The sequence below is a fragment of the Heterodontus francisci genome, chromosome 18, assembly GCF_036365525.1.
Source record: "Heterodontus francisci isolate sHetFra1 chromosome 18, sHetFra1.hap1, whole genome shotgun sequence".
Taxonomy (NCBI): domain Eukaryota; kingdom Metazoa; phylum Chordata; class Chondrichthyes; order Heterodontiformes; family Heterodontidae; genus Heterodontus; species Heterodontus francisci.
The window spans coordinates 28,037,656-28,063,979 of NC_090388.1; the positions used below are offsets into that span (position 1 = coordinate 28,037,656).

The window sequence follows — 26,324 nt, forward strand, 5'->3', positions numbered from 1 at the left end:
CTAATTTCTTTTCTTTACAAGAACCATGCTTGATTTTTATCTGAGTACTGTACAAAAGCCAAAGAGAATTTCAGTCCTTGGTTGTTATGCAGAAGGGAAGGAACTGTGCATCATTGGCTTAATTGGAAAGAAGTGGTTACTCTTATTGAACTATTTAAGTGAGTCCACAGCATACGTACTTTGTTCCAAAGCTGGTAAATTATTCTCATGTCTATGATTTTCTATAATGCTATCAGTATTCATATTTACATACTATCTGACCTCTAAGACAGGGCAATCAATGTTCCATCAAAAACAGTTACAGTGAAGTTGAAAATAAAATTACCAGATTCATTAGTTGCCAAAGGTAGAATATAAATGGATACACTTACCCCATGGCCAACTGTCACTCTCTCCAATGGCTACAAAGTGAGATGAATACGAGATTTTTAAACTTTGAATAGGATGACTCTGTGAAGCTATAATTTACTAAAATCGATGCATCGCACACAGTAAATTGCAAGGCTGATGTGAAAATGTACCAGACATGCAGACATTCTAGCATTCCGTCCACAACGCCAGACACTGCCTCTCAAGTACTGGCTCATAGGAAACCCCCATGGTCCCTGACAGCATTCTGCAGAGAAAGAAAAATGAAGATCTCATTATTCTTCAGAAGCTCCGATGCATGCATATTTTGAGGTATTTTTAAAATACCATTTTGGATAAGTAATTGCTAAATACATCAGTTAATATATGAAAATAAATCAAGAAAACTAGTACTTGAAAAGACCCTGCTGTAACTCAGACTAAAGAAGGAGCTCTCAGTGATGAGGTACTGTATGGTCTGTTAAGTTATTTGGGGTTTCTTGTTTCTCAATTAACTTCGTTATAATGCCATTTACAACTCTCTACAGTGCTATATACATTTTAAAATTTTACTTTTGTGCTCTATGGCATGAAAGATGTCAAAGCCAGGGAATGGAATACTTCCCTGCAGTTTTCTCCCAATGTCAGTATCAAGCACTGCTGTGTCCCATCAATATGAGCCTTAGAAAAATGCTCATTACTGTACCAACTTGAGACTTCCCAAAATAGCCTTCCTTGTGGCCTCTTTCAGTGAGACATCTAATTTAGTACCAATCTCTGCTGAATTGTGGAGGTTTTGTGGTATGGACTGGTAAATGGATTTAGAATGCCCCAAATTTATTTCAGTAGAATCCTTGCAACCAATAGAACAATGAGACATTTATTCCATCAGTGTGGATTAGATTCTAACCCAAACCTCTGAGAAATGCAGACATTATCACTGATCTTCATTTAACTTAAATGTAAGTTTATATCCAAATCTGTTGAAATAAAGTTGAATGAAAAACAAAGATAGTTGAAAAAATCTTTGATTCAAGACCTCCTCTCTCCTCACTATCCCAGGCCCCAAACACTCCTTTCAGGTGAAGCAGCGATTTACTTGTACTTCTTTCAATGTAGTATACTGTATTTGCTGCTCAGTGTGGCCTCCTCTACATTGGGGAGACTAAGCGCAGACTGGGTGACCGCTTTGCGGAACATCTCTGCTCAGTCCGCAAGCAGGACCCTGAGCTTCCGGTTGCTTGCCATTTCAACACTCCCCCCTGCTCTCATTCTCACATCTCTGTCCTGGGATTGCTGCAGTGTTCCAGTGAACATCAACGCAAGCTCGAGGAACAGCATCTCATCTACCGATTAGGCACACTACAGCCTGCCGGACTGAACATTGAGTTCAATAATTTCAGAGCATGACAGCCCCCCATTTTACTTTCATTTTTTAGTTATTTTTTCTTCCTTTTTTTAACATTCTTTTTTACATTTTTTACAATCTTTTTTTTGCATTTATTTAATTTCATCTTTGATTGTTCAGTTTGCTTACCCACTGTTTTTTTTCAGGTTTGCACTTGCTGCTGTTCAATATTCAGTGTATTTACACCTAATCTGTACTAATGCTTTGACTTTCAACACACCATTAACATATTGTTTGCCTTTGCTCCGTGATCTTTTGGTCAGCTATGTGGCCTCGTCCAATCTAGACCTCCTTTGTTATCTCTTGCCCCACCCCCACCTCACTTGCTTATAACCTGTGGCTTTTCTAATATTTGTCAGTTCCGATGAAGGGTCACTGACCCGAAACGTTAACTCTGCTTCTCTTTCCACAGATGCTGCCAGACCTGCTGAGTGATTCCAGCATTTCTTGTTTTTATTTCAGATTTCCAGCATCCGCAGTATTTTGCTTTTATATTTGATTCAAGGGAAACTGAAATTGAAATGCCCTATAATTCTAAATGTTAAAAGGGAAATATCTATATACCTACTGGTACCTTTTATCTGGCCCTTGCTACTGCTTTGCCTGCTTTAAAACTGCAGCTTAGGGGTTTCAGATATGGCAATATTGATAAAAGCACTATATTTGGGGGTACTGAACCGTACAGACTAGGAAGGCCTAAAGCGTATCGATAAGTTATCCCTGAATTAACTAATCTCAGTCAGGCCAGCAGTACAGGTGTTACAATTGGCCTGATTGTCCCTGGATTAAAGAGATTTGTTTGAATCTCTTATCAATATGCAGTCTGTTGGAAACTGCATACAAGTGAACATAGGGAATAGTCAGCATTGGATTTAGTGGTGATGCTTCCATAATCCAATAGTTCAGTGGCATTCACTTTCTTTGGGTGAAGTGTACACACAGCACAAATCATTGTTCCAGGGAGAAAATTGGAAACAAACAAACTGTTCATTCGACATCAGTGAAATGCATAAATTTGTTCCAAGAGTGCCTCAAACCAGCAGTTTTAAAGCGTAAGATAAAATACTAAGTGACTGTTGAAAGAAACTAACAAGTGTACACATATCTCCCTTTCAGATCGTGTGACTTTTCAGTAAAATACACTCCTTTAATATTTGATGAAAATAGGAGTCATATCAATTTCCTGTGACAACAGTATTTCAATATAAAAAACACATTTTGACAAGTTGAAACTATAATACATACAGTGCAGACTGTAAATATTTTGACAAAATTAAAACATTCAAAGGTAAGATATCAGTCAAGTTACTGACTATTCTGAAGGCACCTTGCGGGAAAGAAAATGATGGTAGAGGCCAATGAAACAGCACAAAGACAGCTACAGGAAGAAGAAAAAATGGCTAAATTGTTGCCAGCTAACGAGAATAAAAAAATGAATGCAAAACAGAACCAACCAAGGATCAGACACAGCTGCAAGTGAGGTAGTAGTACAAGACTCAGTACATCATTAAATCCAGTTACTGGCAAGGATTACGTTGGAACGAAAGCCAAATTCAAACGATGGGGAGTAATATGAGAGGGTGGAAAAGCATGTATGCAGCTGAATCCACAAGACTGGAATCAAGTAGTTTTCTCTGCTCTTTAATTATAACAAAGAATTCTTTGGAGGTAACTGGGGTAATGTAAAAATGGCGAGTTCTATGGTAAAATACAGTGTGCAAAGCAATCAGTGAATCCATAAGTGTGGGGTAATATTTAATTCTGTCAGCACAATGTCATGTTTTGATGTATATTTGTAGATCCCATCTTGAGACTTTAAATGAAGTGATGTGGTTGTGATTACAGTCACAACGGAGATGATCGACAACATTAGAGTTTAATCTAAATGGTCATAAATAATATACACAAGTCCTGTCCTAAAGTAATATCACCACTGGTGAATGGTGGCACTAAGTTTAATGCTTAAACTTCAAGGCGGCTTTTGATCTGATGGCAGCTGTGATGAAAATAACGCAAGGGAAAGATAAAGAAAACCTCCTGAAATCAGCTCTAAATTACTCCCTCCATAACTGCAACTAGTTTTCAACATGCAATGAATCTGAATTGGAGCACTCCCTTTTCTCCCCATCACTCAGGTTAAAGGAAAGTAATAACGCAGGCCTTTTTGATCACTACGCTGTCAACTTAAAGTATCAATTGCAGGTTACAGCTCTACACTGCTAGCACCAAAACAAGTTCTAACTCCTGACTTATCTCATTGCTGTTCATGGGATCTAGTTGTGCACAAAATAGTTGCCAGTTGTGCCTATATAACAATAGCTACTGCACTTCAAAACAATTCATTGTATAAAAAGTGCTTTGAAACGTTTCTCAGAGATGTTATAACATGCGATAAATACGTAGGGTTTTTTTCTATATCCAGAAAAGTAGTATATCTTATCACTATTATGATAATGGTATTTACTTTCACATACTGTTTACGGCATCATTTGCCAGTCTCACTGGCATGATCAAACTACCTCTGTGAAATGGAATGGTAATAATACGACATACCTGAGGTACTGCTAAAATAGCTATATTTAAAAAAAATCTAGAACAGATCATCTGGTCATTATCACATTACTATTTGTGGGACTCTGCTGTGTGGAAATTGGCTGCCACATTTCCTACATTACAAAGGTGACTACAAAAATACTTCAATTGACTGTAAAGCACTTTGGGATGTCCTGAGGTCATATAAGGCACTATATAAAATACAAGTTCATTTTTTAATAGCACGTATGTACACTTAAACCTCAGAGACAATGCAACAGTGGTGTTCAAAACCATTTGCTAGAAGTCTATTAAAAATAAATGGTTCCCAGGAGGTGGCACGGTCATACAGCATACTGGAGACCCAATATGCTGTGCTACAAGACAGCAAGATGATTCATGCTCCTGATTCTCAACATAGTGAACATAGTGAGCTACTAACTACCGATATGCCATTGCAAGAGACGCTGAGCGGAGTTACCCTAGACTGGTCTCACATAAACCCCAGCAACTGGTCCTTCGGCAACACAAGCAGAAGCCTGGAAGCTGATGGTGATGGGTGGACAACACTGGGAGACATTAAGAAATATAGGAAGAAAAAGATATCATGAGCACAGTTTAAAAAAAAAACTTATAGAGCCCTAATCCCAAAGGACTGGGGTTTCCCAATAGTCATAGTGCCTCATTTTTATTCCTGGACCTACACCGGAGGAGGAAATAGCCTTTTAAAACTTCCTGCACTGTGTGAAGCCATTTCTTCTCCAGCACTTAGATGTCATTCCAGCATATCAAGAACACATTTAAAATTGACCACAGATATTAATTTATCAGCAGAAAGCTTCAAGTCACTCGAAATATATTTGTTTGTACCACTAGTACACTAGACTTCTCCATCTTCAAAACAAAGGGTTCAAATAAAACGGAAGCGATTTTGCATTTTACACAAGGGCACTTGACTAACAATCCTAAGATTGCTATACTCCTATATTAGCTATGCATGAATCAACAGCACGAGGACTATATGGGTGGTTTCAATTAAGTCATATGCCTGAGTAATTTGAATGTCATTTCAGTGGGATAATCAGATTAGTGCTTTTTTCTCCTCCAGAATGCTATCTCATCAAAGCAGACTGGCCATTCTACAGTGCCTTTGCTGAGCATTATACTGACTTCACAATTTGACAGTCTGCTAAAACAGACCAAGATCTAATTCAGGCATTAGTCAGGACTGTCACTTTGGCTTGTTTTAACTTATACTGTAAGCATGGGGAAGTTTTACTGGTGGTTTCTGACCAATACTTTGTGCCTCCTGCAAGCCACTTCTGGAACTTACATCAAACGTTCACTTTGGGCTGTGAAACAGCAGTCAAGCCATGACACACGGCATGACATCACAATAGGGAGCCAGTGCACAGAAGTAAGCCTAGCCAAAACAAGCAAATAAATTTTTATAAATGTACTGCAGAAGAAAATTAGAGCTGAAAAAAACGTGTGTACTGCCAATAAAATATAAAAGGGACCAATAGATTACAGAAAATAAACCACTTGTGATGTGGTTTCCATGAGTACAAGTGCCGTTTACAAATTTTGGGCCTACGTTAGATATTTTCATGTTAGCATCACTGATATCTCCCATTAGCAGACCTACATGGCTCACAATCAGGAGTTTGCTTTCAATACTCAATATATGGAGTAACATGGAGCAGGACTTTCCATTTGGGGCAATGCCCCAACATAGGGATCAAATCCAGGTCCTGACTCCACACCATGTCGGGAACAGTCAACCAACAGTGAATTTTGCAGGATTGGCCAATTAGTAGCCAGACGCCGCGCTCGCCGTCCAATTAAGGATGGCAGGCAAGCTCTTGAAGCTGGAGGACCAATAGGAAGCCCTCTAATACTGACGGAGCTGCAGCCTACCATTGCAGGTATGGGAGAGAGAGGGCACCTCCATCTTGAATTGCCCCCTCAGCACTTTTTACAAAAATGAAGAAATCGCAACAGCTTCTAGACCACCACTATGGAGAGGAATACCCTTCACAGCGTGGCCTATGGCCACAGGTGTGACCAGGTAGGTGTTGCGGCTGCCCGGGGGGCTCAATGTGATCCTGGAACGCCGGACCCTCCCAGTCTGCAGCTGGGAGGCCACCACTAGGCATTTGCCAGTATTCCAATGCCGAGGGGGCCTCACGTAGACTGACAAGAATTCCAGACAGCCTCTGATCAACTGCCTTAATTGGCCTCTTAATTGAGTTAACAAGCTGCCCACTACTTGCGGGTGGGTAGCCCTTCCACACCTGATCTGGCCTCTAGGAAAATGGCTGGGACTTGGGACCGTGGCAGGGAACCGGCTTACCAGTTGCTGTCGTGAAATTCCACGCCTGCTGCCTCCTTTCCTGTTCCCATATCAGCACCAAATCCTGCTCTTGGGGTGGGGGGAGAGAGCAAAGGAGAGGGGCTAAAACAACAATTTTTTTTGTGTTATATGAGCTGGATAATATGTTCCTCACATGTGCTCTCGTGTACTTCTCCAATATTCTGAAAGGCAAATCAATTAGCACTTCAGTGAGACATAGTCAGAATTCCCAATCGTTGAGCTGCTTTACTTTAGTCAGTACGTGAATTAACAGGATAACAGTTACAGCAAATATTAGCTTATTTCAACTTAATCTCGGTCTTTCCTCAATAAAGGAAACAGGAAAAATACAGCATTCTATCCACATTAGCTGCCAAAGCAACACTTTCTTTTGGACAGCTCTATTACCAAATCAGTTCAAGGCTTGGTCTGAGCCAGTTGGCTCTTTATTTAAGATTTGCTGGCTGAGGTTTTCCCTTTCTCTCAACAGACCTGACAAATTGACTGGCAAATGGTGGAAATTCGTTCTTTTGTGGCAAGTTCAACTCATGATTCCTTCTCTTTATAGGGACTGGCCAGTAGACTTGCTGTCAGGCAAGCACCCCCCCCCCACCATCTGCCAAGACTGAAGCACACATTATTTCACCACATGAACATTAAAACTTAAAACTGCAAGCCCCTGACTGGAAAGACATTTGCATGGTAACAGACAGTGTTGGAACAAGGGACAAAGGGCCATGCCCTGACTCATTCAACCAACAATGGACTTTTGATTACCGGACGTTGAAAGTGGGGGGAGCTAGCATTCCAGGTTGACCGCTAAGATAGCAGAATTCAGAAACATAGAAGTGGTCAGACCAGTTTTAGTCATATGACTAGCTGGCTGTTGCAATTTGAAATTCCAACAGAATTTGAACTCAGAACGTCATGTGCTCCTGGAACTGAAGCAGAACCCTCTCCTGTTTGCCTGCTCCCATCTCCTTCCCATGGAACTGAATCTTGTGAAAACATGTGAACCTCAAAGACAGAATCAGCTCCTACATGAACAAGGTTTAAGCAAAATACTGGAACCCAATGAAACAGCAAGAATTACCTACAAAAGGACTACACCGTGAGCTTGAAGCACAGTATCAAGATATTGCCTCAAACTGTTCCACTTTATCATTTCTTCTCTTTTCTGTCCGTATCTGCATGTATAACGTGTGTGCATGCTAGCGTGGGCGCGTCGTATATCCGGAGGAGTCAACCGTATTAGAGTTTATGTTTAAGGTTCAATAAATTTCACTTTTCCTCTTTAAACCTAAGAAAAACCTAGTGTGCTCATTTCTTTACCTTATAATTGGAAAGCTGTGAACAAGGACTCACAAAGGGGGAGTTCAAAACACAGTGTGTTTAAAATTAAACAATAAGACCAGGCGAAAACAGCAAAAGACCCCTAGACACCTTTCTCACCTGGTCATAACACTTGCCAATTAAAACAGCTAATTCACATGTCCAGATCTGAGACTCTGGACACTAGCTTTTTCAAAATTCAGAAGTGCAAGACAGTCTTAAGGTCTATGGTATGAATATTTAATAGGGTGTTTTTTAATGAATCTCCATTGTCTGAGGACATTTGGACAGGCATTTTACCTAACTTTGGATGCAAATCCCAACATGTGGCTGTCCTGCAAAATCTTCACACCTTGCATGCAACTTTAACTTAAAATCACATTTTCATATTAATTATGTTAGCCCCACCTCCCCCCCCCACCTTACATGGAAAAGTAGTCTAAAATCCCAAAATGCAGAATCGTTAGTAACAAGTGACAATTTCATAATCTTTACTTCCTGTTGCACAGCTGGTTTCACAGATACTTTATTCTGAAAAACAAAAAGTTGCCTTTAGGCATATTTCATGGATTTACAATTCTTAGCCTCTCGACTGTAACTTGGAGATTTTCTAGTAAATGTATCAAGATATAGTTCCTGTAATGGCTCAATGGGTAAATTTACCACATTGTATGGTATTCAGCCATATAACGTAAATTTCTGGCCAGTATCATCACATGCCCCCACCCTAACTGGGGACAATGGCAACCTACACTAGATATGTAGGTGGAATAAATGACTAATCATTCTAGATACCCTCAAGCAATTTTTGTACAATTCCTATGCTTTGCCATTTACATTTCTATAGCACTCCTCACATGAAGAACATGTGTCAAGAGTGTTTTACAGAATGGAGGAAGAAAAAGGTCATTAAGTAGGAATGTAAAGGGAAAAAGAAACGGCATTGGAGGGACAACAGCACAATTAAAGAAATTTTTTTTAGGAGGTTTCAGAATGCATCAATGGTACGGTGGTGAAAGTGAAGAACAAGGAATAATCTGGTGTTGCAAAAGCCCAGACTGTGTGCAGAGGTGATGGTTGAAGTTTAAAATCAAAACTAAAAAATAATAATAAACTACTTTCCCTGACCCTGATATTTTCAAATGTACATGAATAGCATAGGAAACCAAAAGAACTTTGAAAGGACATGGGAGATGAATATGCAGGATTTTATGCAGGAGGGGACATGGGCTGCTGCCTTCTGGATAAGCAGCAGGCTGTTGAGGGTCATGGTCAGCAAGACGGTAATTGGAGGAGTCAAACTTCTAGGTGATAAAGCCAAGGTTAGGATTTTTGTAATGGTGAGGAGCAGGGAAAGTAGAAGTACTCAATATTTCAGGGCAAAAGAAAATGGTCTTAACATCAGTTGGATGTGAGGAAAGAAGGTGAGATTTGCAATAAACTTGGCATCAAGGTTTCACATCTCCAAACTATCTATTAATCACTCTCTCAACCTGTCCTGCCACCTTCAATGATTTACACACAGAACACCCAGGTCCTTTTGCGCCTGCAACCCCAATAGAATTGCATCCTTTATTTTATATTGTCTGTCTCGCATTCTTCCTACCAAAATGAACCACTTCATACTTCTCTGCATTAAATTTCATCTGCCACTTGTCCACCCATTCCACCAACATGTCAATGTCCTTTTGAAGTTCTACACTATCCTCCTCACAGTTCACAATGCTTCCAAGTTTTGTACTACCCACAAATTTTGAAATTGTGGCCTGTACACCAATTAACAACCATCACCTGCATATAATCAAACCATTAATACACAATTAACAGATTAACTCTACCCCAGTTTATTTTCAGATAATTAAAGTTCCCCATTATAACCAATCTATAATTCTTGCACCTCTCTGTAATTTTCTTGCAATTTTTTTCCTCTGCATCTTTCCCGTTGGTTGGTGGCTGATATACTACACTGAGCAATGTAACTGCAACTTTTTGTTACTCAGCTCCAGCCAAATAGATTATGTCCGTGACCCCTCTGGAACATCCTCTCTCTCCAGCACTGTAATGTTCTCCTTAATCAACAATGCTGCCCCTTCTTTTCCTATCTTTCCTGAACACCTTGTATCCAGGAATATTTAGTACCCAGTCCTGCCCTTCTTCGAGCCAGGTCTCCATTACTGCCACAACATCATACTTCCACGTGGCTATTTGGGGCTACAGTCACCAAACTTATTTAGCACACTCCACGCAGTAACACACGCGCACAGTAACCCTAACTTAGACTTTATTATTTTCTCTCTTACTCTGACCCCACCTAATACTTTACTATTTCCTACTCTAATGCAATCTGTCTCTCCCCATTCTCTGTGCACCTTGGTGTTCCTGGTTCCCACACCCCTGCCAAGTTAGTTTAAACCCATCCCCATAGCACTAGCAAATCACACCACAAGGGAATTTGGCCCAACTCTGTTCAGGTGCAACCTGTCTGGCCTGTACCAGTCTCATCTTTTCCGGAACTGGTCCCTCCCTCCTGCACCATCTTTCCAGCCATGCATACATCTGCTCTATCCTATTTCTATATTCACTTGCGCGTGGTACGGGGAGTAATCCAGAGATTAGTACTTTTGAGGTCCTGCTTGCTAATTTCTTACCTAGCTTCCTAAACTCTGCCAGCAGGAACACATCCCTCTTCCTACCTATGTTGTTGGTACCGATGTGGACTGTTCACCCTCCCCGCTCATAAGGGTGCTCTACAGCTGTTCAGTGACATCCTTTACCCTGGCACCAAGAAAGCAACACACCATCCTGGATTGACATCTGCGACTGCAGAAATGCCTATCCATTCCCCAACTATCAAATCTCCTACCACTACTGTTCTTCCAGTGTTCTTTGTGCCCCCCTTTGCAGCTAAGCCAGCCATGGTGCCATGGCCCTGGCTCTGGCTGCACTCCTAAATGAGCCATCACTTTTCTCAGTATTCAGAACTGAGTACCAGTTGGAGAGTGAGACACACTTTGGGGACTGCTGCACTGCCTGCCTGTTTCTTCTTGGCTGCCTGGCAGTCACCCATTCCCTCTCTTCCTGCATATATTTAATCTGTGGAATACCACATCTATAAACATGCTATCCATGAAGCTCTCAACCTCACAGATGCGCTGCAGTGACACCAGCTATTGCTCAAGTTCCGAAACCCAGAGCTCATGCTGCTGCAACTGACAACACTTCCTGCACATATGGTGATCTAGGTCACAGGAAGTGTCCTGGAGTTCCCACACAGCACAAGATGTGCACTTGGAGCAGAGCTGCCATCCCTCTATCTATTAGATAGTAAACCTAATGTATACTTGAATAAGTTGAAATTTCTACTCTTAAACCTTACTACGACTAAGAAACCTTGCTACTACTAGTAAATACCCGAGTTTTAAGAGAGAAACAAGTAAAAATAGTTTTTTAAAAACTCTCTTGCTCTGGCTTGCTCCCGCACCAGCCCACTCTTTTAAACTCCGCCGCTTTGACGCTGCTCCCTCACGAGCCCGCTCTTTTAAACTCTGCCGCTTTTACGCTGCTCCCTCACCAGCCGGTCTTTTAAACTCCGCCACTCTGACGCTGCTCCCTCACCAGCCGGTCTTTTAAACTCCGCCAATCTGACGCTGCTCCCTCACCAGCCGCTCTTTTAAACTCCGCCACTCTGACGCTGCTCCCTCACCAGCCGCTCTTTTAAACTCCACCACTCTGCCGCTGCTCCCTCACCAGCCCGCTCTTTTAAACTCTGCCGCTTTTACGCTGCTCCCTCACCAGCCGGTCCTTTAAACTCCGCTGCTCTGACGCTGCTCCCTCACCAGCCCGCTCTTTTAAATTCCGCCACTCTGACGCTGCTCCCACACCAGCCCGCTCTTTTAAACTCCGCCACTCTGACGCTGCTCCCACACCAGCCCGCTCTTTTAAACTCCGCCACTCTGACGCTGCTCCCTCACCAGCCTGCTCTTTTAAACTCTGCCGCTTTTACGCTGCTCCCTCACCAGCCGGTCTTTTAAACTCTGTTGCTCTGACGCTGCTCCCACACCAGCCCGCTCTTCTAAACTCCGCTGCTCTGACGCTGCTCCCTCACCAGCCTGCTCTTTTAAACTCTGCCGCTTTTACGCTGCTCCCTCACCAGCCGGTCTTTTAAACTCTGTTGCACTGACGCTGCTCCCTCACCAGCCCGCTCTTCTAAACTCTGACGCTGCTCCCTCACCAGCCGGTCTTTTAAACTCTGACGCTGCTCTGCCGCTGCTCCCTCACCAGCCCGCTCTTTTAAACTCCGCCACTCTGACGCTGCTCCCTCACCAGCCCGCTCTTTTAAACTCTGCCGCTTTTACGCTGCTCCCTCACCAGCCGGTCTTTTAAACTCCGCTGCTCTGACTCTGCTCCCTCACCAGCCCGCTCTTTTAAACTCCGCTGCTCTGACGCTGCTCCCTCACCAGCCGGTCTTTTAAACTCTGCCGCTCTGACGCTGCTCCCTCACCAGCCCGCTCTTTTAAACTCTGCCGCTGCTCCCTCACCAGCCTGCTCTTTTAAACTCTGACGCTGCTCCCTCACCAGCCGGTCTTTTAAACTCTGATGCTGCTCTGCCGCTGCTCCCACACCAGCCCGCTCTTTTAAACTCTGCCGCTTTTACGCTGCTCCCTCACCAGCCGGTCTTTTAAACTCTGTTGCTCTGACGCTGCTCCCACACCAGCCCGCTCTTCTAAACTCCGCTGCTCTGACGCTGCTCCCTCACCAGCCCGCTCTTTTAAACTCCGCCACTCTGCCGCTGCTCCCTCACCAGCCCGCTCTTTTAAACTCCGCCACTCTGACGCTGCTCCCTCACCAGCCTGCTCTTTTAAACTCTGCCGCTTTTACGCTGCTCCCTCACCAGCCGGTCTTTTAAACTCTGTTGCTCTGACGCTGCTCCCTCACCAGCCCGCTCTTTTAAACTCTGACGCTGCTCCCTCACCAGCCGGTCTTTTAAACTCTGACGCTGCTCTGCCGCTGCTCCCTCACCAGCCCGCTCTTTTAAACTCCGCCACTCTGACGCTGCTCCCTCACCAGCCCGCTCTTTTAAACTCTGCCGCTTTTACGCTGCTCCCTCACCAGCCGGTCTTTTAAACTCCGCTGCTCTGACTCTGCTCCCTCACCAGCCCACTCTTTTAAACTCCGCTGCTCTGACGCTGCTCCCTCACCAGCCGGTCTTTTAAACTCTGCCGCTCTGACGCTGCTCCCTCACCAGCCCGCTCTTTTAAACTCTGCCGCTGCTCCCTCACCAGCCTGCTCTTTTAAACTCTGACGCTGCTCCCTCACCAGCCGGTCTTTTAAACTCTGATGCTGCTCTGCCGCTGCTCCCTCACCAGCCCGCTCTTTTAAACTCCGCTGCTCTGACGCTGCTCCCTCACCAGCCGGTCTTTTAAACTCTGAGGCTGCTCCCTCACCAGCCCGCTCTTTTAAACTCTGCCGCTTTTACGCTGCTCCCTCACCAGCCGGTCTTTTAAACTCCGCCACTCTGACGCTGCTCCCTCACCAGCCGGTCTTTTAAACTCCGCCAATCTGACGCTGCTCCCTCACCAGCCGCTCTTTTAAACTCCGCCACTCTGACGCTGCTCCCTCACCAGCCGCTCTTTTAAACTCCACCACTCTGCCGCTGCTCCCTCACCAGCCCGCTCTTTTAAACTCTGCCGCTTTTACGCTGCTCCCTCACCAGCCGGTCCTTTAAACTCCGCTGCTCTGACGCTGCTCCCTCACCAGCCCGCTCTTTTAAATTCCGCCACTCTGACGCTGCTCCCACACCAGCCCGCTCTTTTAAACTCCGCCACTCTGACGCTGCTCCCACACCAGCCCGCTCTTTTAAACTCCGCCACTCTGACGCTGCTCCCTCACCAGCCTGCTCTTTTAAACTCTGCCGCTTTTACGCTGCTCCCTCACCAGCCGGTCTTTTAAACTCTGTTGCTCTGACGCTGCTCCCACACCAGCCCGCTCTTCTAAACTCCGCTGCTCTGACGCTGCTCCCTCACCAGCCTGCTCTTTTAAACTCTGCCGCTTTTACGCTGCTCCCTCACCAGCCGGTCTTTTAAACTCTGTTGCACTGACGCTGCTCCCTCACCAGCCCGCTCTTCTAAACTCTGACGCTGCTCCCTCACCAGCCGGTCTTTTAAACTCTGACGCTGCTCTGCCGCTGCTCCCTCACCAGCCCGCTCTTTTAAACTCCGCCACTCTGACGCTGCTCCCTCACCAGCCCGCTCTTTTAAACTCTGCCGCTTTTACACTGCTCCCTCACCAGCCGGTCTTTTAAACTCCGCTGCTCTGACTCTGCTCCCTCACCAGCCCGCTCTTTTAAACTCCGCTGCTCTGACGCTGCTCCCTCACCAGCCGGTCTTTTAAACTCTGCCGCTCTGACGCTGCTCCCTCACCAGCCCGCTCTTTTAAACTCTGCCGCTGCTCCCTCACCAGCCTGCTCTTTTAAACTCTGACGCTGCTCCCTCACCAGCCGGTCTTTTAAACTCTGATGCTGCTCTGCCGCTGCTCCCACACCAGCCCGCTCTTTTAAACTCTGCCGCTTTTACGCTGCTCCCTCACCAGCCGGTCTTTTAAACTCTGTTGCTCTGACGCTGCTCCCACACCAGCCCGCTCTTGTAAACTCCGCTGCTCTGACGCTGCTCCCTCACCAGCCCGCTCTTTTAAACTCCGCCACTCTGCCGCTGCTCCCTCACCAGCCCGCTCTTTTAAACTCCGCCACTCTGACGCTGCTCCCTCACCAGCCTGCTCTTTTAAACTCTGCCGCTTTTACGCTGCTCCCTCACCAGCCGGTCTTTTAAACTCTGTTGCTCTGACGCTGCTCCCTCACCAGCCCGCTCTTTTAAACTCTGACGCTGCTCCCTCACCAGCCGGTCTTTTAAACTCTGACGCTGCTCTGCCGCTGCTCCCTCACCAGCCCGCTCTTTTAAACTCCGCCACTCTGACGCTGCTCCCTCACCAGCCCGCTCTTTTAAACTCTGCCGCTTTTACGCTGCTCCCTCACCAGCCGGTCTTTTAAACTCCGCTGCTCTGACTCTGCTCCCTCACCAGCCCACTCTTTTAAACTCCGCTGCTCTGACGCTGCTCCCTCACCAGCCGGTCTTTTAAACTCTGCCGCTCTGACGCTGCTCCCTCACCAGCCCGCTCTTTTAAACTCTGCCGCTGCTCCCTCACCAGCCTGCTCTTTTAAACTCTGACGCTGCTCCCTCACCAGCCGGTCTTTTAAACTCTGATGCTGCTCTGCCGCTGCTCCCTCACCAGCCCGCTCTTTTAAACTCCGCTGCTCTGACGCTGCTCCCTCACCAGCCGGTCTTTTAAACTCTGAGGCTGCTCCCTCACCAGCCCGCTCTTCTAAACTCTGCCGCTTTTACGCTGCTCCCTCACCAGCCGGTCTTTTAAACTCCGCTGCTCTGACGCTGCTCCCTCACCAGCCCGCTCTTTTAAACTCCGCTGCTCTGACGCTGCTCCCTCACCAGCCCGCTCTTTTAAACTCCGCTGCTCTGACGCTGCTCCCTCACCAGCCCGCTCTTTAAACTCCGCCGCTCTGACGCTGCTCCCTCACCAGCCCGCTCTTTAAACTCCGCCGCTCTGACACTGCACTCTCACCAGCCCGCTCTTTAAACTCCGCTGCTCTGACGCTGCACTCTCACCAGCCCGCTCTTTTAAACTCTGCCGCTGCTCCCTCACCAGCCCACTCTTTAAACTCTGCTGCTCTGACGCTGCACTCTCACCAGCCCGCTCTTTTAAACTCCGCCGCTCTGGCTTGTTCCCTCACCGGCCCCGCTCTTTTAAACTTTGCCACTCTGGTTTCATCAACATTTGGCTGGAAGAAATTTCGACTTATTCAAGTACACCAAGATACCCAGATCTATCTCTCCTCCACCTCTTTCGACTCCTCAACTGCATCTGTGTTGTTAGACTGATTGTCGAATATCCAATATTGGATGAGCTGCAATTTCCTTCAGCTAGGTATCGGGAAACTGTAGTCACTGTCTTCAGCACCCACCACAAACTTTGGCCTCTTGTCAATTATTCCATCTCTTTCCACAGCCACTATCTCAGGCTGCATAAAACTAGTTAGTTTCAGCATCCTAATCTACGCCACATTGAACACCTGACACCATCTCCTCCCCACACTACTTCTTACTTACACATCTGTAACATTGTCCATCTCCACACTTAACTTAGCCCATCTGCTGCTGAAACCCTTGTCCCTGCTTTTGTCACTTCCAAACTCAACTTATCAATGCTCCCTTGGCCAGCCTCCACCCTCCGTAAGTTTCAGCTCATCAAAATCTCTGCTACCTGTATCCTATCCAGTGCAACCACCACCCTTTTCCATGCTGTCAAATTGTCCCCTAGTCCAATGCCTCAATTTTAAACTCCCATCCTCATGTTTACATCCTTTCCTGGCCTCATCCCTCAGCAAAAGGCAAATGCATATAGTTTCAATTAAATAAACATTTTTATTCCAAGGAAATAAAATATATCCATTAGTTTTTTTTACACCTCAAGGTTTTTTTGTAATCATGCTTTTATTATTTTCTTCACACAATGCACAATGCCTTCTATTGCTGCCACCAGCACTAGTAATCAAACTCCTATAGTACACTTGCGTGTGTTCATTTGTTCAGCAGTTTCAGCTTACAGCAGTCTACTGACAAATCACACCCCCTATTTTATTTGGCAGACCTTTCCTTACCTTTGCTGTCATCCGATAATTCAAACTCCTCTGAGAGAAGATGGTAGCAACAGCCCACGCTGCAAACAGCTTTGAGCTCTGGTTTAGTGATGAAAATGCGCAAGGTATCTGAGGCAAGATCACCACAGGTGTGCAGACCGACCATCATAGAATCCTGGAAAGTAAGCAGTAAAAGTCCTTGTTACAGTAATATGACAAATCATACTTAACAGAAATGGCCTGGAGCACCTGCTGCAGAGCAGCCCCCTGCAGGCTGATTCTTATGTGCCATAGATAAAATAATATTTCTAATTTTAACAAACCTCATGCGCTAGTTACAGTTCAATAGGTCCTTCTAGTATCTCATCCTACCCGGTCACTTTCTACCAAGAGCATTTTCCAGCAGGTAACAACCCTGAAATCATTTAAGAGGCAGTTAAGATGGTGAGATGGGAAGAACATTGGCTTCCATGGAAGGATAAGTTTAAATGGGCCAAATGTTCTTTCTTATTTATACTTTTCATTGTACTCTTTATGAGTCATTGGACTGAAGTAGGAACTCTGTTTGTTTCTACCAAGGTCTGATCTAATCAGACTGATTTCAACCATATTTTATATTGCAGTGAGTGGGAATGATGTGATATACCACTCATTCTAATTTTGGTAATGTTTCAATGAATGAAAAACAACTAAATTATTGCCTTTTAGTTGCAGTAGAACAGCTGTTAAAAATCTCAATTTTCATGAAATGAATTATTTCAAATTAACTCCAAAAAATTGTACATAAATGGTTCTGCAGCTGCTTATAGTTGTAAAAAAAGCAAGCAGAGTGCCTGCCACCTTGTGGCTGTCACAATATGATGCATAAAATAGCCCATTATGCAAGAATATTTCTCCTTTTGAAATAGTACAATATATATAACTGTTAGTTAACTTCAGTGCCTTAAAAACTTATAAAACAGACAACACATCATGTCTATTTTCATACTTTTGGAGCTCATCAATTTGAGGGATGTCCGTGCTAAGGAATGGAAATCTTATTTTCTACATTTGCTATCCAACAGAGGAAATTGTATCTCTCCCCTACAGTGGGTTTGGAAGTGGGGAGGGCATATAATCGGGTGGACCCCCACTAACTTCCTGCCTCCACTGAAATTAAGTTTGGGGTGGAAAGGCCTGTGAAAGGTCTTCCTGCCCCGCCCACCAATGAGGCCCTCACGTGGGCAATTAATGCCCAATTAAGGGCCACATCCTGCTGCCGCAATTAGCCTAGCGGAAGGCGGACCTCTCGCCGCACGGGAAGCACCACAACAAAAGCCGTGCGAGTTGCTTGGCTGCTTCAGTAGGGGTGGGAGTCCCTAAGTTAAAAGGCACAGTGCCTGCTGATAGCCACCCCCCGCCCTTGCTGCTGACCCCCTAAACACACAACCGTGCCCCGTGACCCCCCACCCTGCAAGACCCTTCTCACCCTGATGTAACTGTGGCCTGGGTTCAGCACTACTCCTAGGCCTTGGGTGGCTGCTCCACCACCAGCAGCAGCCACCTCTTCTGTGGTGGTGCTGCTCAGTTAAAGAGCTGCCAGCCTCTGCTTGGCCAGCAGCTCAGAGGGTGGGGCTTCTGTCGCTGGGGTCTTTGATCCCATGGAAGGGCTACCACTGTCAAGTAATATGCCTAATTGACACTTGATTCAGCAGACCTCCCACAGAAGGGGTCCTCGCCGATGCTTTTACCTGAGGTCGAGACCCCCCCCGTTGCCCAGATAAAATCTCAACCAAGGGTCTCTATATTGCATTCCCAAATCAAGTACAGTAAAACTGCATGCAGGCCTAGCTCACTTTTCACAACCCAACAATGTGTTTTAATTTCAACTTTCAAATCTTGGAAGAGTATCTTCTGATTGTAGCTGTATGAATTTTTCTATCTCCCACACCAGCCATCATATGTGCTCGCTGATAGTCAATATAGTGCCAATTTGCACCAAGTTAGGGGCAGTTCTATGCTGTGGCTACACACACACACTGTGCCCACCCCCGCCCCCCCACCGTTCACTTCTTCATGAGAGACAGCTTTAGCTGAAAGAGGTGACTTTCAAGCCATCATCCTAGCCTGAATGTAAACTGGTTCCAAAGGCAAAAGGACAATGTACTGACCCACACAATTTTAACTTAATATACATCTTATGACATTGTACTTTACTTAAGGATGTCTAACCTTTATGTCAGAAATTATGTCTTGGAGTTCTGTTGTGGAACTAACATGCAGTGTTAATGGCGAATACAGATTGGCTTCTTTAATTCGCTTTGCTTTGGCCTCTAAGCTTACAGTTTTCCTTCTCTCTTTCTCTTTTTCATCCAGATCTTTCTTTTGCCTCGAAAGTGAACTCATTTCCACGGCGTCAGTTGACATAAGTTCCAGAAACAGATTCTCAGTGTCATTTTCATTTTCAATTGGTCCCATGATATGTGCAGACGCATCTCTATCCTTTCTCTCATTTGTCTCTGCCTCTAAGAAAATAGCAGAAATAGGAGTCTGTACAGGTGGCTGTACACAGCCGGACAGAGTTTGAGGACTACTCTCTTGGTCCCCACCATGGCCAATCTGTTCCCCGATTTCCTTAAAACTCTCCACACTACTCATTTGCTTCTCCTCTGGATCTTCTGGTGCAGAGTCTTGGTTCAGATGCTTTGTTTGCCGTTGATAAACTTTCCAGTACCTTTTTAATTTTCTGTTCCTCTCATTTGCCCCACTGGTGTTGGTGCTGGAAGAATCGATGCCATACACATTTAGGCCATATTGCATAGACAAATAAGAACTCAAATAGCCCTTTCCTGATCCTATATCAATTACCTAGGGGAAATCAAAACAAAAGGTTCAATCTCATTATTGTAATTTACAACAATATCAATCAAATTTATAATACCCCGAGGTAAACAGTTTTCAATTGCAATCCAAACATGTACTCATAGCTGAATAACATTTTCATGTTTTCTTTTAATGTAATTCCTTTCTTATTGTTCTCCATATTGGGCACAAGGGAATACTGTAACCAGGGCTTGAAATGTGGAGCATTACACTCAAATTGTGAAAACTGGAAATACATAAAAATGTTATATTAACTGTACTTCATTCTTGTCTGGAGCAATAACTTTATGTTGGATACATCATGCTGGAAATGAGACAAAGCAGTTGGTGCTATACAATGTCATCCCTCGGACTGCTGCAGAAGTAAACTGAACATTATCAACACTGGAGCGATACTTAGCCCTTTCCAAACACTGAGCTGACTCATAGGGCAGGATTTTGCCTTTTGGGTCAGGACCCCAACGTCAAAGTCAAATAGAGGTCACAACCCTGCAATGTGTGGGAAAGTCACCTGGCAATGATTTTCGCTGAATTGGCCAATTAGTGGCCAGTGGGCGGGCTCGCTGTCCAATTAAGGACAGCAGGCTGGCTCTCGAAGCTGTTGGGCCAATAGGAGGCCTCCAGCTCAGAAGGAGATGAAGCCTGCAGCTCAGGTAATGTAGGATTAGTATAAATGGGTGGTTGTTGGTCGGCACAGACTTGGTGGGCCGAAGGGCCTGTTTCAGTGCTATATCTCTAAATAAATAAATAAAATAAATGGCAGCACACAATGGCCGGAGGGAGAGGGGGAGGGAAATAGTGAGGGGGCAGTGGAGGGAGAGACCGAGTGGGCCTCGGGGGGGGGGAGGAGAGCACACCCACCACCACCAAGGTCTTCGGCCCCGCTCTCTCCAATCCCCCCACCCCCACTCTCTCCAATCCCTCTCCCCATGCCCCTCCACCCCCAATTCCTGCTCTCTGTCCGTGTTACTTGATGACATAATCTGTGCATGCGCCAACCAGTCCTAACAGTGCAGAACACAGTGCATACGCAGAGAGTAGGAGCCAATCATGTGCACAGATTGGCACAGTCTGATGATGTCAGCTGACGGCTGCGTTGTCAAGAATCACTTTGCCAAAAAAATGTCCATTGTGTGCTGCCATATTTGCTTATGAAACGAGTCACTGCTCCTAAAGTAATTCACTTTAGGTGAATTAAGATGACTAAGTACTATACAACTGCCGCACGCGCAGGAGGGAACAGGGGACTGTTGGGGGTGGGATGAAATCGACAATGGCAACCTTTGAGAGGACTTTTGGGTTGAAGTTGTTTTTCTGTGATAAATTGAGCAGTGCCATCTTTAATCCTGGCAGCTGCCTGAACGTCGCAGACAATGACGTTTCAGTGGAATAGGCTGCATTTGCACATGTGCTAGTACTGCGCCACTTAGTGGTTGCGTTGTCAGCAAACACAGCCCAAATAAATACGGGGGATAATTTTAGCTACGCCAGCTGGCAGAGTATTTTTCATTTTAAATGTTTCTTCATTATTGTTTTGGTAATAGGTGGCTGAGAATATTACATTATCAGAGTAACGTATATTAAACTATTTGTTCTTGTATATAGCACAGCCATCTTTGAGTATACTGCTGCAGTTTGATGGTTTGAATCCATGACTCCAATTTCATTTGTGTTATAAGATTCAAAATAGAGATTGTTTGTGCAAAATGTTATCGCATAATGGTCAGGGTATTCCCTGTTCAGTTGCCTTAATACAATGAAAATGTGTATTTGAATTAATTTTAAACCAGTTTGGATATATGTCTCTATACACAAAATAAACAGAATGCATACTTGAGGAGAATGAGTAAACTTGTATGTATAAAGTGCCTTACGTATGGGAACTGTGTGATATCAAATTTATTCTATACATGAACAAATTAAAACACTGAAGCATGACAAGAGCATCCCTCCCTGAATGTCTTTTCATTTAAAATCTTTATTCAAAGAATTAATGATGGAAAAGAACATACAGAAGGTTGAGAGCACACATTAGAGAACATTAGGCATCCGTGCACAAAGGTACTGCCACTCTTATGACACCGATCCGACTTTGGATATATGGAAACGTGAAACGCTCATACCCTGTACCTGAAGACTATCCCCACATAGCTCGGGTGATTTTCTGTACTGCCAAAGAGAGGGAGAGGACGAGGAGGAAATTCAATAGGCCAATGAGCAATGCAGAAAACATTTAGAAACTATTCGAAAGAACTAGAATCAATTATGTTCATTTGCAGAGTGTGACTACTTATGGTGACTACGCACTGCATTAAAAAGCTCAGTATGTAGCATTATATCCCTAATATGTAATTCCTACTCATACCAACATCCTAAAGCTACTCAAGTGCCAGGTCCCATCGTCAGAAATGGTACATGACTTTTTTTTATATTATGAAATTTTGTGAGGTAAAAATGGCAGTAGTGAAGACAGGTGTGGAACATACAGGCAAAAACAAGCTGAAAATTGAAGGTAGTTAAGCTGAAATTGAACTACAGTTCCATCATACTATATGATTTGTACTGCAGTGATATCAGGTTTTATTTCACTGCATGTAACACAGTTACAAGGCAGTAATTCAATCAAGCAGTTCTAATCACATCATAAACCGCAAGGGCAAAGTTTGAGCGGTTCTGATTTTCAGCAGAGCCTCGGATATTGAATTACTGCCTTATATTGTGTTCATTTTTATATAACATATTGAAAAGTATTGACAAAAAGTTCTCAGCTTTTTTTTTCAAAGAGTGCATGGAAAGTGGCTGACACAGAATGGTAAGTAAATGTAACCAAGTCAACTGGGATGTCAGATGTGAAGCTGTGTGGCACCACATGACTGGTAGTATAATATCATGAAGCGGGAGGTGGGGGTAGAGGGAGAGAGATTACTGGGAAATAAAATGTGTGCTTTATAGAAGGTACTTAATGGAGTGCCATGGAATGTTGTTTTGACTCTCATGAGTGATGAAAACCTACAAATTCTAAAAAATGACAAACAGCAGCATAAAAAGCTTCCCTCACAAATGTTCACAGCAGGAACTTTCCACACTTGCTTCCTCTTTGGCAACTGGTTGGATACTTTCTTAGAACGAAATCAGCTGCAGCTCCGTCCAATAAAAATGACTTTGACAATTAAATTTATCGACGACAAGGTAAGAACATGCGAAATGAGGTTAATGACAGACAAGTGGATCTCAAGAAAATGTGATAATCTCCTGCAGCAGGGGGTTAAATATTAAATGCTGTAAGTACTCAAAACCACCACACTTTGCTGACTTATGAGTATTCCATAAAGAAAGGAAAACCCTTACTCTAAAAGTAATCCCATAATACCCACCCTACCCCATTTCACAATATTAAACTTCCCTTAATCTGAACTGGAATTTTAATCCCTACAAATAAATGAATATTTTTCAGATAACTGAAAATAAAGAAGCACATTGTATTAAATTATATGTTTGATGCCAATGCATGGTGAGCATTAATTTGAGTTAGTGGTGTAAGCAATAGGAAGGCAAGACGAAGGGAAGGAATGAAAATGGTGAAAAAGTGATCACCAGGATGTTGTCAGTCTCAGACAGACTAGTTTCCAGAATGACATTGGCATAAACTTGAGGACTGGTCACCCTCTCACCTGTTGTACTGGGTGCATTGTTTGGGATAGAAATCAGGAAACTGACTCATTAAAACAAAACAAAAATAAAGCATACGTATGTTATTTTTCAGAAAAGGACAACAACAACTTGCATTTATATAGCGCCTTTAACATAGTAAAATGGCCCAAGGCACTTCACAGAGGCATAAGAAAAACTTGACACTGAGCCACATAAAAAGATATTAGAACTGCTGACCAAAAGCTGAGTCAAAGAAGTAAATTAGGGATGCACAATAAGCTGGAATTGGAGGAAGTTATGGAGATAGGGACTCCATCCTTTATGTAAACAAGTCTTGTGTCTAGCTCACATCAATAGTACATGGGTGGCACAGTGGTTAGCACTGCAGCCTCACAGCTCCAGCGACCCGGGTTCGGTTCTGGGTACTGCCTGTGCGGAGTTTGCAAGTTCTCCCTGTGACCGCGTGAGTTTCTGCCGGACGCTCCAGTTTCCTCCCACAGCCAAAGACTTGCAGGGTGATAGGTAATTGGCTATTGTAAATTGCCCCTAGTGTAGGTAGGTGGTAGGGAATATGGGATTAATTTAGGACTAGTTTAAATGGGTGGTTGATGGTTGGTACAGACTCAGTGGGCCAAAGGGCTTGTTTCAGTGCTGTATGACTCTATGAAAAATGTATGTCACAAGACGTACTTCAAAGTAAAACGGGCAGAAATTTGTCTCAGGTGGTGGCGTAAACTGGATGATATTGGATTGGCCATCTGTTATATGCAGCACCTGATATTCCGTTCCAGTGACTACAGTGAGCAAGCGTAAATAGCTACAAATAGACAATTGATGATGGAGAGAAGAACGTATGCAGCTAAAAATAAGGGTCCTGAAATTATGCCATGAGTTAAACACATATGAATGCTTTACTCATCCGCCAGAGATCTGTATTTCTGTCATGTTAACAGATCAAATTTTTGGTTGTCAACTGCCACTGCTAAATATAGTCTGTTGCTATAAACTTCTGAAACTGCACTCTAGCACGATCCATGTATTTGCAACTCAATTCAGAAACAGTGAACAAAAGAACACTGCTGTAAAGGTTAAAAGTGTGTTGTACATTTGGATTTATACTTGGGATACTGTGCAGAAATATAGAGCCTGTGGGCGGTGCAGGAAAGAGGTGGAAGACCTTAGATTATGAAGAACAATCTTGCATCAGGCTAAAATTAACTGGAGTTAAAGTAAAGATCAGTATCAACAGAAATATTGTACATCATTGCCATCAAACAATCAGGATCTTGAATCTTATATCCACATAATGAAACCATGCAGGCTTATGTCATTGCTTCCATTCTTCTACATTTATCATTTCTAGGGTATTGGTACCATTTTCTTTAAGGCAGGCAACAGTTAGATAAATATTACAAGATTTATTTGAAAGATTGGGCATTAATTTAAAAAGTTGTTTTCTGACTATAATGTCTGTGGATCAAATTATTTTCTGTTCAAGAGTATCTCAAGGAATACAATGGGTCATTGTGTGAGATTAGTTTTGTTTAAAGCCAGTCTACCATGACAGTTTTTGACACCATGTTGTAAACCAGCAAAGCACAAGATCTGACATTAGTGTGTTTAAATTGTCAAACAAGAACTGGCAACTTTCACAAAAGTCATCTCACAGAGGGCTGAATCTTACTGGCCCCGCTGATGTCGGGGGTCGTGGCAGGGGTGCCCAGAAAATACCTCTGGAAGAGGCCCGCTACGGGCCTTGATGCTAGGAGGGCCTCGATGCCAGGAAGGCCCCGCCCCACATTACCAGCGGCAGCGAGGCCTCGTGGTGGCCCCCCCCGCTGCTCAGTGATGGGAACATCATTAAAATATGTAGTCTATCTAAATTAATGAATAAATACTTACCTCGTCGCTCCAGCCGTCCCACTGCGATATTCCTTCCGGTTGTCGGAACTCCCGCGCCTTTGGATCTCTGTTTGGAGATCCGCGGCGGAACACTGGTTGGGAGCAGGGAGCAGCTAATTTTTCAGTGGGGGGGGGGGGGGAAGTGGGGAAAACTATTGCGATTGGTGGAGGGGATGGTGGGAAGCTGTTGAAGGTAAAAGGTTATAAACTTTGTGGGGGGGGGAGGAAGTCGGAATTGCGAGGTAATTTTTTGGCGGGGGGGGGGGAGAGGGCAATGAATAAATTGTTTAGTCATTGATGGGAGAGGGGATTGAAACTTTTATTCAATTTTGCACTTTAATTTTTATCTCTCCTTTACCTTTAAGAATTTAAATTAAACAGAAGGGCTGGAAGCCTTTTAAAAATGGCGCCAGTGCCTGCGCAGTGGTGCCGGACACCCGCCCACTCCACGTCATCGGGGGTGGGCGGACTGCCCCAGCCATGCAAATGAGCTGCCGCGCTATTTGAGAAGATCTCACACATGCGCACCGCTGTTTCTGAAGCTTGCTGCTGCTGGAAAAATCCAGCCCAGAGAGTTAATAATTCACTGATTTACCAATGTACATTGATGTTTCCAGACTACGTGGTTTGACAGAAGTTGAGTTTAAACACTAACAATGAAGTCTGTCAAAGAACACTCCAGCCTTACAGAATCTCCCAGCTGCAAAGTACCTGGGCTATGAAACTTTTATTTCTGGCTTCAGCTTAAAATGGCTTACAACCTCCCTATTTCTCTCTCCTTTTTCTGGCTTCTCCCAGTTCTTGTTCCCTCTATGTGCTTTCTTTATCCCTCACGTCCTGTTTCACATTCTTAATTAACTTCTTGAGCCCAGGGACTAAATTTTCCTCTAAATGAAAAATGGGAAAAAACTAATATAATTTAGAATGTAGTAACAAAGTTATGGGGATGTGTAGGTGCAAAAGATGAATGTAAATATACAGCAAGGAGAAATTTCCACGTATCACACTGTCCCTTTATCATAAAACTGACAACTAACAGGAGGCACAGTGTAGAACAGATGGCGTATCCTACAACATGAAGGAATTGATGATGTATAAGAACTTACTTAGAATGAAACACCGGGTAGATACAGGGACTGTGGAGGCTCGAGGTGTGCACAATGCCACATAATTTGCACAACATGTTACATCAGTGCATTCATATATACTGATTTTCTGCAAGTGCACAA

General features: G+C 44.1%; 1 protein-coding gene across 1 annotated transcript in view; it reads right to left on the reverse strand.

Annotated features, from left to right (window-relative positions):
* The window catches only part of mettl25 (methyltransferase like 25), a 73,973-nt gene that overhangs the window by 21,586 nt on the left and 26,063 nt on the right, over positions 1-26,324 (reverse strand). Inside the window, 4 exon segments of the mRNA XM_068050451.1 lie at positions 372-401; positions 522-616; positions 16,702-16,855; positions 18,892-19,527. Of these exon segments, the coding sequence (XP_067906552.1) occupies positions 372-401; positions 522-616; positions 16,702-16,855; positions 18,892-19,527 (915 nt within the window).